Source organism: Gymnoscopelus microlampas (assembly GCF_963454915.1).
Source record: "Gymnoscopelus microlampas genome assembly, chromosome: 20".
In the NCBI taxonomy this organism is placed as follows: Eukaryota; Metazoa; Chordata; class Actinopteri; order Myctophiformes; family Myctophidae; genus Gymnoscopelus; species Gymnoscopelus microlampas.
In genome coordinates, this window is record NC_139957.1 from 26497820 (window position 1) to 26511383 (window position 13564).

The 13564-nt window shown below is 43.1% G+C and overlaps 1 protein-coding gene across 5 annotated transcripts in view; it reads right to left on the reverse strand.

Annotated features, from left to right (window-relative positions):
• The window catches only part of rps6ka1 (ribosomal protein S6 kinase a, polypeptide 1), a gene marked incomplete at its 5' end in the record, with an annotated part of 83136 nt that overhangs the window by 29283 nt on the left and 40289 nt on the right, over nucleotides 1–13564 (reverse strand). For 2 of the 5 annotated variants that reach the window (XM_084045774.1, XM_084045777.1), the window contains one exon: nucleotides 301–354. The exons of 2 other annotated variants lie outside the window; for them this stretch is intronic. In XM_084045774.1, the coding sequence (XP_083901900.1) occupies nucleotides 301–354 (54 nt within the window). Of the gene's footprint in view, nucleotides 1–300; nucleotides 355–1580; nucleotides 1644–13564 lie in introns of those variants that run through there. One more of the 5 variants, XM_084045779.1, reaches the window with a different exon arrangement.

The window sequence follows — 13564 nt, forward strand, 5'->3', positions numbered from 1 at the left end:
CAACCAGCTTGTGATTATTACTGAGAGCATTTTCCAGAGGACACGCAGAACAAATGTGGCACATAAAATAAACTTGTACCCAAATGACACTGTGTTTCTTGCAAATACCATTAAGCCTATCCCGAGGGGATGAAATGCATGACTCTTATTGCGAAAGCCATCCGTGGCAACCCATGCTGTGTTGACAGTATCGAGCTACACGGAGATGCAGCAGCAAGGAGGACAGGCTGGATGAATCGTATTTGCTTAGCAAGGAGCTTAACAGATAAGTAGCAGTGTGTGGGTGGTCAAAATGCTTACCTGGACTCTAACTCTGGCAAAGTCCTTCTGTACCCAGGTGATATCGGACCTGTCCTGTGGGGGGGATAATGTGGTATTCAGACAGGCCATGTTCTGGTTGTGTGTCAGCAGGTCAGTTATAAAAAGCCAATATCTACTGAGAGGCAGATGGTCTAAATGCAAAGCGGACATAACACCTCAGTACCACAGACAGGCACGTACATTACAGTAAGTATACACACATTCTGTAATTGAGCACACACACACACACACACCCCTAGAACCCAGCAGGATGGTGATGCCACACTGGTGACAGGAAAAGACCCTAAAAAAAAACTGGTGACAGGAAATTGCTCTTCCCTTCACTTCCTCTTCTGTGAAATGACTGATGTCATTTCTTGTGTTGTTGTTGGTTCAACACTGATCTGCTCACAGCTTGAGGCAACAATGCAGAGCAGAATTTTACGGCATAATTGCCATTCAATAGAGTGCTTTGAATTTAATTATGCTGATATGGCAAGTGATGTTTCCAGTTTGTCTGTGAGAACAATGTGCTCGTGGTGATCATTATAATAAACCACTTTTGCACAGTGAGCACAACATCCTGCCTTGAAACACCAATGTGCAAATCACACTTTATAGCTATTTGACAGTAACAACGCAGTCTTCACTTAAGACTAATTTATACTTTTTCAAAGACCGCGTTGGATATCAAAAATTACGTATTTTCAACTGACAAAGCATTGACGCAACTTGAAAATCCTTTTTGTTGGCCGAAATGGTTGCTTGACGAAGTATTCACAGTCTTACTGTGATAACTGTACGGTTGCTAGTACCGTAGGTAGGAGTTTCGAGAAAAAAAAACAATGAAGAGAAAATGTTTGTTTAGAGCAGTTTAAACTGCTCACGAACTGGAGCTGGAGTCATGAAGACACAAAAGAACACCTGAAGAACTAAGATGGGTGAATGAAAGAAGCCTCAGGTATGAAGCCCACGATAACGTGCTCTGAAGGTCACAGACAGGCAGGCTGAAGATGCCTCTATGCGTTTCCTCTCACCTCACAGTTCACAGAGGACAGGCACCCAGCCTTATCCACCCTCACTGGGGAAACCCCTTCCTCTCCGGCACTCCCAAAATATCACAACACACAAGTCCATGCTCCCATCACATTCCCAGCCCCTAACTCTTCAACTACGCACCCCCCCCCCCCCCCCCCCCCACACACACACACACACACACACACACACACACTCACTCACACTAAACATAACGTGAATAAGGTGAAAATTGTCCCACTTGCCTCCTCCAGTATGCAGGTTTTGGTGCGGAATATGTGCCTCCACATGCCTGAGTCTACAGCTTTCCATGTCACACTAAATCTCTCACTGACTCTCTCTCTGACAGCCACTGTGTGTGTCACACACACACACACACACACACACACACACACACACACACACACACACACACACACACACACACCACACGTTTTAGGCAAGTCATGCTATGCGCAATACACAGCTTCCCCTTAGATCCACATACAGTATATACACACTAGTCAACACACTTGTGTAAAAAAAAGAGGAAGTATTCAAACTAATGGCCTTAATGCTTATCAGCGACAGCAGAGTGATCGGATGAGCGGACGTTAAGAAATTGTGCCGGAGAGTGGCAGTTTCCTTAGGAAGTCTCCTACAGATAGCAAAAAGAAAAGATGAATGCAAAAAGAAAAGAGAATGAGATGGAAAAGAGAGGGAAGACAGAGAGAGACGTTCCAGAATTAAAAGTCAACTGTAGGTCTAATGCCTGATTTATACTGGGAAGCACATCGTGTCACGCACCGGAAATTGCAGTTCACAACGTGTTGTGAACTTGCAAAATCGTTGGGGCGTGACACTGGTGCTACAGTAAGTATGTTATGTTAAGTATATAGCAGGCTTAACCCAAAGAGCAGACCGATCGTTTGATTTCCTGTCCAACTATGGCTTAGGTACTGGGCTCACTGTGCACAGCAGAAATGGACCTTACGGGTCGATTTTTACACTCTGGTTAAATTAAACACGCGGATTCTGCTGTGTGTGTGACTGTGTAAACCTGCTGATTCCTGCTGTGTATGTATGATTGCGTAAGCCTCTGTTTGGAATGACACATTATTTGTCATGGCAGACAGAGAAGTAAGTAAGTAAGTCTGCATGCTTATGCATGTTTTTCACTGCTTAGAAAGTGTTTGAGCCAAGAATGCGCTGGCCTCCTACTGAGGGAGACGCAGCTGTCTGAAGGGAGTTTCCTTCAGGATGTCATCTGGGTCAGTAAGGACTCTCAAAAAGGACAAAACTAAACCGGTTGAAGAAAAAAAGTTAAATAATAATAACTAGTAAATGTGCTCCTCGGAGCACAGGTCTCCGCCATTCTGTTCCTGATTAATCCTGTCTTACCTCACTTCAAAAGATATAAATGATCTTTTGAAGTGACACACCTATCTATAGGCCTCTATTTCATCATGCGTCTCGCTAGCCAATCAAAGCACACCCTTTCAACATATTGTCACGTGTCACGTGAAGCTTGACCAATGTTAGCTTGGTGGACACACGGAAGGACGAGAACATAGTCTCCTGGCGGAGACAATAAATAAACTATTTAGTCAAGCAAAGGCAAGAAAACAAATTGCAGAACTACGGTAGTTCCAAACAGGCGAGATCATCACATTTTGGTTAAGTCCAGCAGTCTCTCTGTTGGCTGCTAAAATGAAGGAAAAGAAGGATGCTGTCATTGTAATGGCCCTCGACAAACACACGGGGCCAGTGTCGTTCTACAGCCAGTCAAGACATCATCACATAATCTAACCAGGTTCACCATGGAGTCTGAGAGAGTCTGGTGGTTTTATCCAAGTAAGGACATTTTATCCAAGTAAGGAAGCCCCCCCTCCCATGTCTCTCTGCTGTGACCCCCCAGTGACATAAATCAAGCCGCCAAAGGGGGGGGCAAGAAGAGGAACAGAAAGATCCGTCAAGGACAAGAGCAACAGCTGCAGAAGTAAATTATATGATATAAAAGAGAGAAGGTCAGTGTGATAGGGTGAAACCTAGACAGAGTGATACTGACAAAGATGGGGGGATGAACATCTTCTGAGAGAGAGAGAGCGAGAGAGACAGAGAGAGAGAGAGAGGGAAAGGGAGAGAGAGATTGAGCTACTAAAGGGCAAAGTGGCAGCGAATGAATAGACGAGAACAGTGACAGAGTTCATCTGGGCTCGGAGCCCAGTCTGTCTCTCCTTTGCCTGATTTACACTTGGTTGCGCACCGGTGTCGCGCAACAGAAAATAGCCGATCTACAAGCTCACAACGTGTCACTCCGCAATGTGTTGTGAGCTTGTAGATCAACGATTTCCTGGTGCGCAACACCGGCATGTAACTATGTGCAGTATAAATATAAATCAGGACTTTCTCCTGTCCTGCTACAGCTCAACCCCCACCTCCTGGAGAACGGAGCAGCATCTGTACCTCTTCAAATGTGTGACAGCTCTGTCTGTTCAAAGTGTGGATGAGAGCGAGAGAGAGAAGGTGGGAGGGAGGGAAAGAAAGAAACTACAGAGAGAGATAGAGACAGAGTCACATAAATGCAGAGACAGACTAGTCTAAACATCCATCCCGCCGTGGTCCCAAGTCACGTCACCGTAAAAACAAGGGATCCTGAACACCAGCTAGCATATGTACTCTCTCTCACACACACAAACAACACACACACACACAGGGGGTCAATTATACTGCATAGGTACTCTGCGGTTCTGCCGTTTTGACTGTTACAAAGTAAGCCTCCGGCCAACGCGATTACATAATTATAGCTGAGCAGAGGAAAGACGAAGACTGTTGAAAATATAAAACACGCCTGATAGCAGAAAGACTACAGCTGTGTGGGCTCCCATTATATTAAGTCAGCCCCAAAACAAGTCCATCGGTAATAAAAATATGGAAAAGCATGTCTCCCGTTGATTTATTGAGTCTTTTTACTGTTACCACCCACTCACCTACGCACATAAACACATACACACACAGTAGACACCAAATTACCTCAGTATGACAGAAATGTTTGGGTTCGAGACAGACAAATATGGTAGAGGCTTTCCATGAGGCACCAAGCCACTGAACTTGTCCAGGGCCTGAACATTATGCACAGGGATGGAATTCCTTCTTCAGAGTTCCCAGCCCAGTCTCGAAAGAGGGGTGTATGTGTGTGTGTGTGTGTGTGTGTGTGTGTGTGTGTGTGTGTGTGTGTGTGTGTGTGTGTGTGTGTGTGTGTGTGTGTTTGCTCCACATTCCAGAGGATATTGGGCCGTGTCTGTAGGCAGGGGCCCATATTCCTCAGGTGAGCGACTGTTTCAGACACAGTGTTGCCTTACTCAGCAGCGCTTTCCTCGCTTTGTTTTGATAATTTGACTCAAGTAGCTCACCTCCTTAATACATTCAAAATGTTTCATCAGTCGGCCTCTCCATCCCTCAAAACTCCCCTCCCACCACCCTTTCTTCTTTCTTTCCACTTCCTTTCTTTCTTTAACCACATTAATCCTGAGATTTTGGGCAAATCCTCAAAAGTTTTCAAAATGTGTATTTTATTTATTAAATTGTTCAAAAGGAGCAAACATAGAAGATCTACAAGCAGCAATTTTGACTTGTCGTCGTATGACAAAGTATTTATAGTATTTAAGTGGTTAAATCCCTTGCCATTTGTCCATCCTTCCCTTCTCTCTTTCTCGTAGTACTGTACAGGTATGATCGACAGCTACAGTAGAAGCTGTAGGGAGCGTCGGTACAAAAAGTGAGGTTCCTTTTAGAAGAGGGAACAGACATGAACAGAACAGGGGTGAGCGGTGAGGTAGCGTAATGGAGCAGTTGAGTTGGAGAAGAACATTGATCTGCTACTGTAAAAAGCTTTCACAGCATGGCTCCACATGATTGGCCATGGGTCACGATGCACCACAGACTGCTTTTATGGCCAAGACTGCCAAGACTACGATTCTGGACTAGCAAGTGCGTTTACGGGAAAAAGAGAAAGTAAATGGATGCAAAGATAAAACCTGAGGCGATAAAAAACACCCCAACAACAACCAAAGAAATATAACTTTAAGCTGTGCACAAAAGCCTAGTGGCTGAACCTGTATTAAAGGCATTATTTACACAGAATTGAGTTTGTCTGATTATTGAGATGTGTTTAGCCACCCACACTCCATAATGACATGTTACTAGCCTCTAGCTTAAGTCATTCAATCGCTTAATCCACCCATACTTTTCATGATCATCCCTTAGTTTCCCAGTAATGGCTCCAATATGGGGGAATGAGGTTGTATTTTGCTGAAAAGGCCACACAGTAGCAGTCAAGTTATCAGTGTATTAATGAGCATATGTACGTCACACACTAATCCACAACCACATTATAGCCAACAACAACAAAACATCAGTAATGCAGATACAGACAGGACACCAGAGAAAGTCAATGGACTTTGTATGTGCTGTGACTGTGAGAGCTGACAGCAGAGCTCACAGTAATGCAATGAGATCTTGACCTTTGACCCCTAGGGCACCGCTGGCTGGGGTTAACACCCATTCTGCGGTTCACACTCCCATCTGTCCATTCAGCTCATCCTATTAGCCCCACGGCTCACCCACCTGCCCATGCATTCAAATGGGTACAAGTGCATGCCCCACAATAAAAACTTAATCGACATATACATTATAGGCATGCAGAAACGCACACATAATACTATTATGCGAAACATTTATAGACATTAACCAAGTCTGTTCACTTCTCACATCACATTGTATAGAACAACATGACAATTATATATCTGAAATTTGCAACTGTGTGCACTGGAAAACATGTACAGTAATCATCATTAGCATGCGAGTATTAGCACAAATTCTTCCAGAGACAAAGTACTACGCTAACCTTAGCACACATACTACAGGAAACGCATCAGGAGTGGAGTAGTATTTCCAGGGATGCTACAGGAAATGGATCAAGTGTGGCATTAGCGCGGATGCTACAGGAAACTCCATCATGGTATTAATAGTAGGCTACTAGCAGGAATAGCAGTAAGATGATAGGGCAGCAGCGCTAGTGCAGTTGACATGAAGCCATTAAAGTCTTGTGTAATGTCTGGACCAGTCAGTCTTATTCAATAAAAAAAAAGGAAAGACAGAGAGACAGACAGATAGATGGAGAGAGATTTGATAGAGATAGATAGAGATAGATAGAGACGATGAGTAGGAAAGTAGGAAAGATAGATGGGAGAGAGAGGGGGAGATGAAAGAGTAGATGATGCTTATGTAAACAATGAGGTCATCCGGGGGCTTCGCTAGCTGACTGCAGCAAAAATGTATAGCATGTTAACAAAAGGCATGCCACAGCATGCTGTAGTGCTACGCTTTACACACACACACACACACACACACACACACACATCTTCTGACTGAGTTTGTGATTTCTTTATGATGATCACAAAATGGTACAGTATGTATAAAAGTGCACGCACATGCACACACACACACACACCTCCCATCCTGATTTGAACAACCAGGAAACATCTATCTGAACGTTCTGAAATGGCAACTTTATGTCGAAGTCCAGAGCTCATGCTTGCTCCCTCCCACGGTTCTCTTCTTTCCGTAAATACCACACATCCCACATGCACGCGTATGCGCGCACACAGACACACACACAAAATCAATCATATACTTATGCCCTATTTTTGTTTTCATGAGGGCCTTCTCTTTCCCTTGACAGACACACACCTCTGAGAGCAGCATGGGAGAAATCAGCGCACAACAGCAAATATTTAACCATGGCAGAAAGACAATAAACCAGACCTGTCACCTGTCCACTGGACCCGAAAACAAGCTCCATCTGGAAAGTTACATCCCAAAATACTCACTGTAACATACAGTACACAATGTAAGACCACTCTAACACACACACACACACACACACACACACACACACACACACACACACACACACACACACACACACACACACATTCATTTCTTTGGTGTACTGTACTGTATGTGTAGCCTGGTTGCCTGCCAAAATAGACACGACAGACTTAAATCAAAGGTAGAATTGACTACCATTTGACTGACGGTGATTTTGAGCCTGGGCCTGATCCATTCCAGAGAGGCTATAAGAGCTAACATATAGAGTGCAACAGATCGTAGTCCTAAAAACCTGAAGTGAGTTTGCAATAACGGGCTCCCTGGTCAGATTTTCAATCCTTTTTCATGAGTTCCCTGGTGTGTACCAAAGACCTTTAGGCGATATTCATAATGTATGCCATATATACAGTAAATGTAATTAAGTACAAAACAAATGGCTGAAACTAAAGGTGGGTGATTGACTGCAACACAGACCCATATTGATTGTTTCTATGGAACTGATCTGTACAGTACATCTAAAGAGCTCATCTGGGTACGGACGGGCTATGAAGTAAGATGTGGTCATTCTGGTCAAGGAAATTATCTATCCCATGTGCCGCCGACAGCACTGCTGTCATGGCTACAGATGTCAAAGTTCACGTACAACCGTTGCTCCGGGGTGCCACAGTTCTAACAGCTCAAGAGAGAGAGCGAGAAACAGCAAGAAAATGTAATTAAATGGAAAATATAAAGCAGGAAACATAAACAAAGAATGCGACTACAGCTTTAACCATATTAAGAAAGAGAGAATGGTTTGAGGGAGGAGAATAAATGCCACGGCCCATGTTAATGAGAACAATAAAGGGGACGAGTAGGTGGTCTTCACAGGGAAAAGTGTGAAACTATGGCAACGGTGCCTTCTCTGTCTCCATCTTCTGGCATTGTCTTCGCAACAGAAGTGGTCAAAGAGATGCTGGAAACAGAGAAACATTAATAGCGGAATTCACTCTGTGAGTGTACAAATCTAACCACAACACATCCTAAGTAACAGGAGCGGTGGGCGACTGGGCGCTACGGTGGCAGTGCCTGGGGACCAGTTAGGGGTTAAGTGTCTTGCTCAGGGACACTTCGACGCATAGCCCGGGGCCCGGGACTCAACCCAGGGACCTTCTGTTTTCCCTCTGTGGCCTCTCCCCATTAAGCTGCCTTAATAAACAAATTAACAGTAATGCTGAGGATTTTACTGTGAAGTAGTTAAGGAAATAATGTGAACAGGAGACACATTTCTTAAGTAAAGTCTCTCCAGGCAATTTCACCAGTCTAAATATGAACATGTATAATACTACAGTACAGTAAGTTTCCCAACATGGACGTATGTTCACATTTACTACTGATAGATTGAACATCATACTTCTTACTTTTGGGCTTGTAGATCTGCTATTTCCACTATTAATGTTTTAGTACATTTATTAAATATGTCAGTCATTTCTTTATATTATTTAAATATATTTAGGTTATTTGTCATATCTGCCCTGTGCAACTTCAGAGCCTAAAAGCCAAAACAGAAATGTAATTTCTATTCATATGATACGGTGTTCAACGAAAAAACACAATTAAATCGTTAATCGCAATTATTTGTCGTCATGTACAATTTCATAATCGTGACAGCCCTAGATAGAATATACATTATGTAAACTCAGTCAGTCTCCTCTTACCTGTATCTTTTCTGTCCATGCATGCTTTATTTCCCCAAGTATGTCTGTCAATCTAGTAGCAAGACTGAATATTTACACACACACACACACACACACACACACACACACACACACACACACACACACACACACACACACACACACACACACACACACACACACACACACACACACACACACACACACAGTCTGCTGTCCAGTCTTTATGCAAACGAGCCTGTCCACATAAGTACAGGAGGTGGTCCCTGTACTATGATATCATTTGAAGATTAGCAGTGTAGGCTGGGAGTGTAACATCAGAGACCTTTAAGACTACACAGCCCCATCTGCCAACATGACAGTGCACTACTCCTACTGCTCTCAATGATTAATGACACAGTCTGACAGAGCAGCCTTACGTCATCACTACCACACTATGTGGACACGCGCGTGCGTGTGTGTATTTAATATGTCTGTCTTGACTAAATAAAATGTCACTGCATGAATCATACTGTGTGTGCATGAGTGTGCATGTGTACCCATGGATGTGTGCGCTAGCCCTCACCCGTGTTGATATGTGAATGAAATCCCTCTGACTAAACCTGAGGATTTATGAGAATGGGGCTGAAGCTGTGTGTAAGTAAAGTGGCCATACAACTCATGTTGAAGCCTTGACGATGCTGAGAATGCGGTATCCATGACAACAAGGATCACAGCAGCCATGAATGGATGGATGGAGGAAGGGATGGATGGAGGGATGGATTGACGGACTGACGGATGGATGGATGGGGTATAGACGGATGCATCGAGGACAGTGGGGTTAAATGTCCCGTTTGATATGTGTCTCCTTTGTCACTCTTACTTTGATAGGATTTCATTCGTCAGAACCGTTTCTTGAAATCCGTTTCTGTTTGAGATATGCCTATTCATGATTGTTATTGAATTCTGATGCCTCTCAATTACACACCTCAAATTCACATGGAACTTAACACATTTCATTAACCACTTAAACCCCAACATCGGTATTGTGGGTAAAGCTTTCGCTGAAAATAGCAGAACGACAAGGTCAGAACGCGATACGTTGCGTTGCATTGTGAGCTTGTTGATCAGCTATTTTCAGTGAAAGCTTTCCCAACAATAACAGAGAAGACACTAGTATTGAGCCCTGATGGACTCCGGTTAAACATATGGGGTTTAAGTGGTTAAAATGCTATTCTGATATTAGTGTTCTATTAAAATGTTCTATTATAGGTTCATTGTGTGATAGGCTACGCTACGCCCCCACCAGTCCCATATGGGACTTACTACTGTGTATGGATTATGGCCATCACACACCTAGCTCTAATTGCAAATGATGCTGGCCAGTATCAACGTGTTACAATATACCAGGATATTTAAAAATCCAAACGTATGATTTTCAGTACAGTCAAATATTACCACATGTAACATCATCTTGAGATCACTTGTTCCAAATAGAATGTCGTTCATTAGCCACCTGGTTTTATTTAACTACCAGTCTGTCACCACCACCCACACATCATCTCTGTTCAGCCCACTGATGTGTGGATATCCGCAGCGCCAACAAGTGTCATTGGGTTCAGCAGCAGCAAGGTACGCTGAATCAATGAAAAGGGGGTGCTTATTTCCTACCCATTGATTATTCTATGGACCATACATACTTAAACCCAGCAAGACTGGTTTAAGTAGGCAAATTGCATATTAGACACACTACACTGTAGCTAGAATGTCATACATGCAATCACCAGAAGCTCAGATTGGACTTTTTTGGTATCCATCTCCATCTGGAAATACTGGACCTTAACCACTTCTTAACCCATTAAAATCTGGGTCATTTTAATTACATTTTTAGCCATATATATAGCACATTAGTTGGCTATTCAAAAATAGCAGATATACAAGCTCATAGCGTGTCACTTCGTGCCGCACTATGAGCGTCCAGCATTGAACATTGTTGTATGCTGTGATGTATTAAAGTATTTATGGAGACTTTATATTGTCTTTATCAGTATGCTCTTGCTTTATACTGTATCTGTGTGTTTCTGCGTTGAACTGGCTGTGAAAACAAATCTCCCTCTGGAACAATAAAGACCACGGTAATAATGCATTGTTTATGCACGTCTTTGTTCTGTTTTTATGTGAGAGGACCACAATGGAAATAAGTCTCTGACTTTATTGTTTTTTATAAAGATATTTTTGGGCCTTTTTCTGCTTTATTGTCTCCGCCAGGCCGAAAGGCCTGGTCTCAGAATGTATTCATTTATTTTCTGTTATTCTTTCAGTGCTGTGTGTCGTGTTTAAAAAACTAAAGGATGGTATTTTGGAAAGGGTTAAAAAGATGTTCATCCTTTACCAAGGTTTTTGTATAATGTTCAGTGTTAATATGAAACTATATGGCAGGATGTACACACTTTTCCTAAATAAAGAATAAAAAAAAAAAGAGTCCAATTGCGGTGAAACTTTGCACGCACATTCGCACTACGTTGAGGAACAAATGCCACTCTTAGAGTTTTGCTTTTTTTTTAAATTATTATTACTCCTACAAATTTTGTCCAAACATCACGCAAATCGGTACACATCATCTCTATAGTCATTTGATCAAGACGGATCCGTCCGATTTCTCATTCCATCCTGATTGACGAATTCCGAACATTGCTGGCCCACAATAACCTACCTGCCCTGCCCCGAGGAGCACTTTTTCTAGTTCTTTTTTCTTTTACCCTCAAGTGTATGTTGAAGGTTTCTAGCAATAAGTAATCAAGCTCACAATGCATTTCATCGTGACATGTTTTGGGCTTGTTGATTGGCTATTTTCGCCATTTCGAAAAGATTCTTTAAAATATGAAAGGTTTAATATTTGTTAAACTCACAGAGAGACATAAAGCATGACCAATAGTACAGATCTATAAAAATATAGATAAAATATAGATAAAATATGAATTTACAACTTTTCCACTTGACAGTGAGAAAATCGTCTATGGAGAGATCAACTTTTAGGGCAACAGCATTCTAGTATACAGATAACAATGACGGGCTGCCATGATGAACACTAGAGGTTGCGGAGAAAATGCAAAGGATAGGAGAGCTGATATGAAGTGTCTGAAAACCAGATACTGTAGCAGCAAGTGTGACTGTGTGAGAGCGAAAAAGAAAAGGAGAGAGTGATGGGGTAGTAGCAAAGGTTATATGGTACAGAACAGAACCCAGAGATTTAGAGCCTTTTTACCAGAGCTGAGGCAGGCTGGGTAATTGGACCGTAAACCATCCTCCCGACTCAGACATGTTTCTGTATGTGTGTGTGCAATTGTGCATGCGTGTGGAATTGTGTGTGTGTGGGTGTGTACCCACTCCTGTACCAAGTCACCTAAACAGGCGCTGTCATTACCATTAGATTCTGGTGATGACGCACACAGATACGAGGTCAAACACTTGACAGAACCCTTAATCAGACACAAACACACTTTACAAAACCATTCACCCCTCCATCTATCCCCCAGATTAACACACACACACACACACACACACACACACACACACACACACACACACACACACACACACACACACACACACACACACACACACACACACACACACACACACACACACACACACACACAGTACATGATCCTGAACAACAGAAACTCATGTACCCCCCTCCTATCAGTACCACCACACAGCCCTAATGGGGCCTGCAGAGCAGATTATAAAAAGGTCTGTCAGGCACTGCAGGGGATAAGAAGCCATTTCAATTTTGGATAAAACCTTCAAGAGTGGCTCAATTAACAGACCGCATAAACAGTAACACTGCTCTATGACTCACACTCGATAACAGTTGAATGATGCTGTGCATGCATCTGCAAGTGCGTGTGCATGTGTGCATAGTCCAGCCGGCTCCTGTTGATTTTCCATGACACGCTCTTGTTAACTGACTAACCTGCCATGTAAAAGCAGGATCACTAAGAGGTGTTTATACATAACAGGCAGAACAAATGCTCTTCTCTGAAAAAAAAAAAGAAACATTCATTCACGAGCACCATTCAATCATCCTTGGTGAAATCAATCCTTGGTGAAAAGCTAGAAACATTCAGGTTCTGACACAATAGCTCTGTCGCCTCACAGGAGCTGCTCAAGGCGACAGCGGAAGTTTTCAATGGCTCTCAAAACTTCGCAACAGCTGATGACAGAATGGGATGGGACTGGCCATTCAAGGACGCCTGTGCCCTAACGAATCATTAAATAGCCCGTTTTTTATCTGGACTGCACGACATGATGATGAATTAGAGCTCAAGGAACGAACAGTGCTGAGGAGAGGAGATCGAGAGATTGGGGGAATGAAGAGGAAGAGCACACAATGTATGCACTGCAGAGAGGAAGGGAGAGAGGGAGGCAAAAAAAAAAGGAGAGACAGAGGGAGAGAGAGAGAGAGAGAGAGAGAGAGGGCATCTTCAAGCATCAGTGCCTTTTCTCATTAAAAGGATGTTTGTGGGCGACCTAGTGGGTCACCTGGTAAGAGTGCATACCGCATAAATAATGCTTTAGTCCTTTCTGCAGCTGGCCTGGGTTTGAATCCTGTCTCAATGCTCTCACCTTTTGTACATGGGCATGTATGCATGTGCAAAGGTGTGCACTTTGGGGGATGATGACTTGTTTGAACTAGCCGCGCA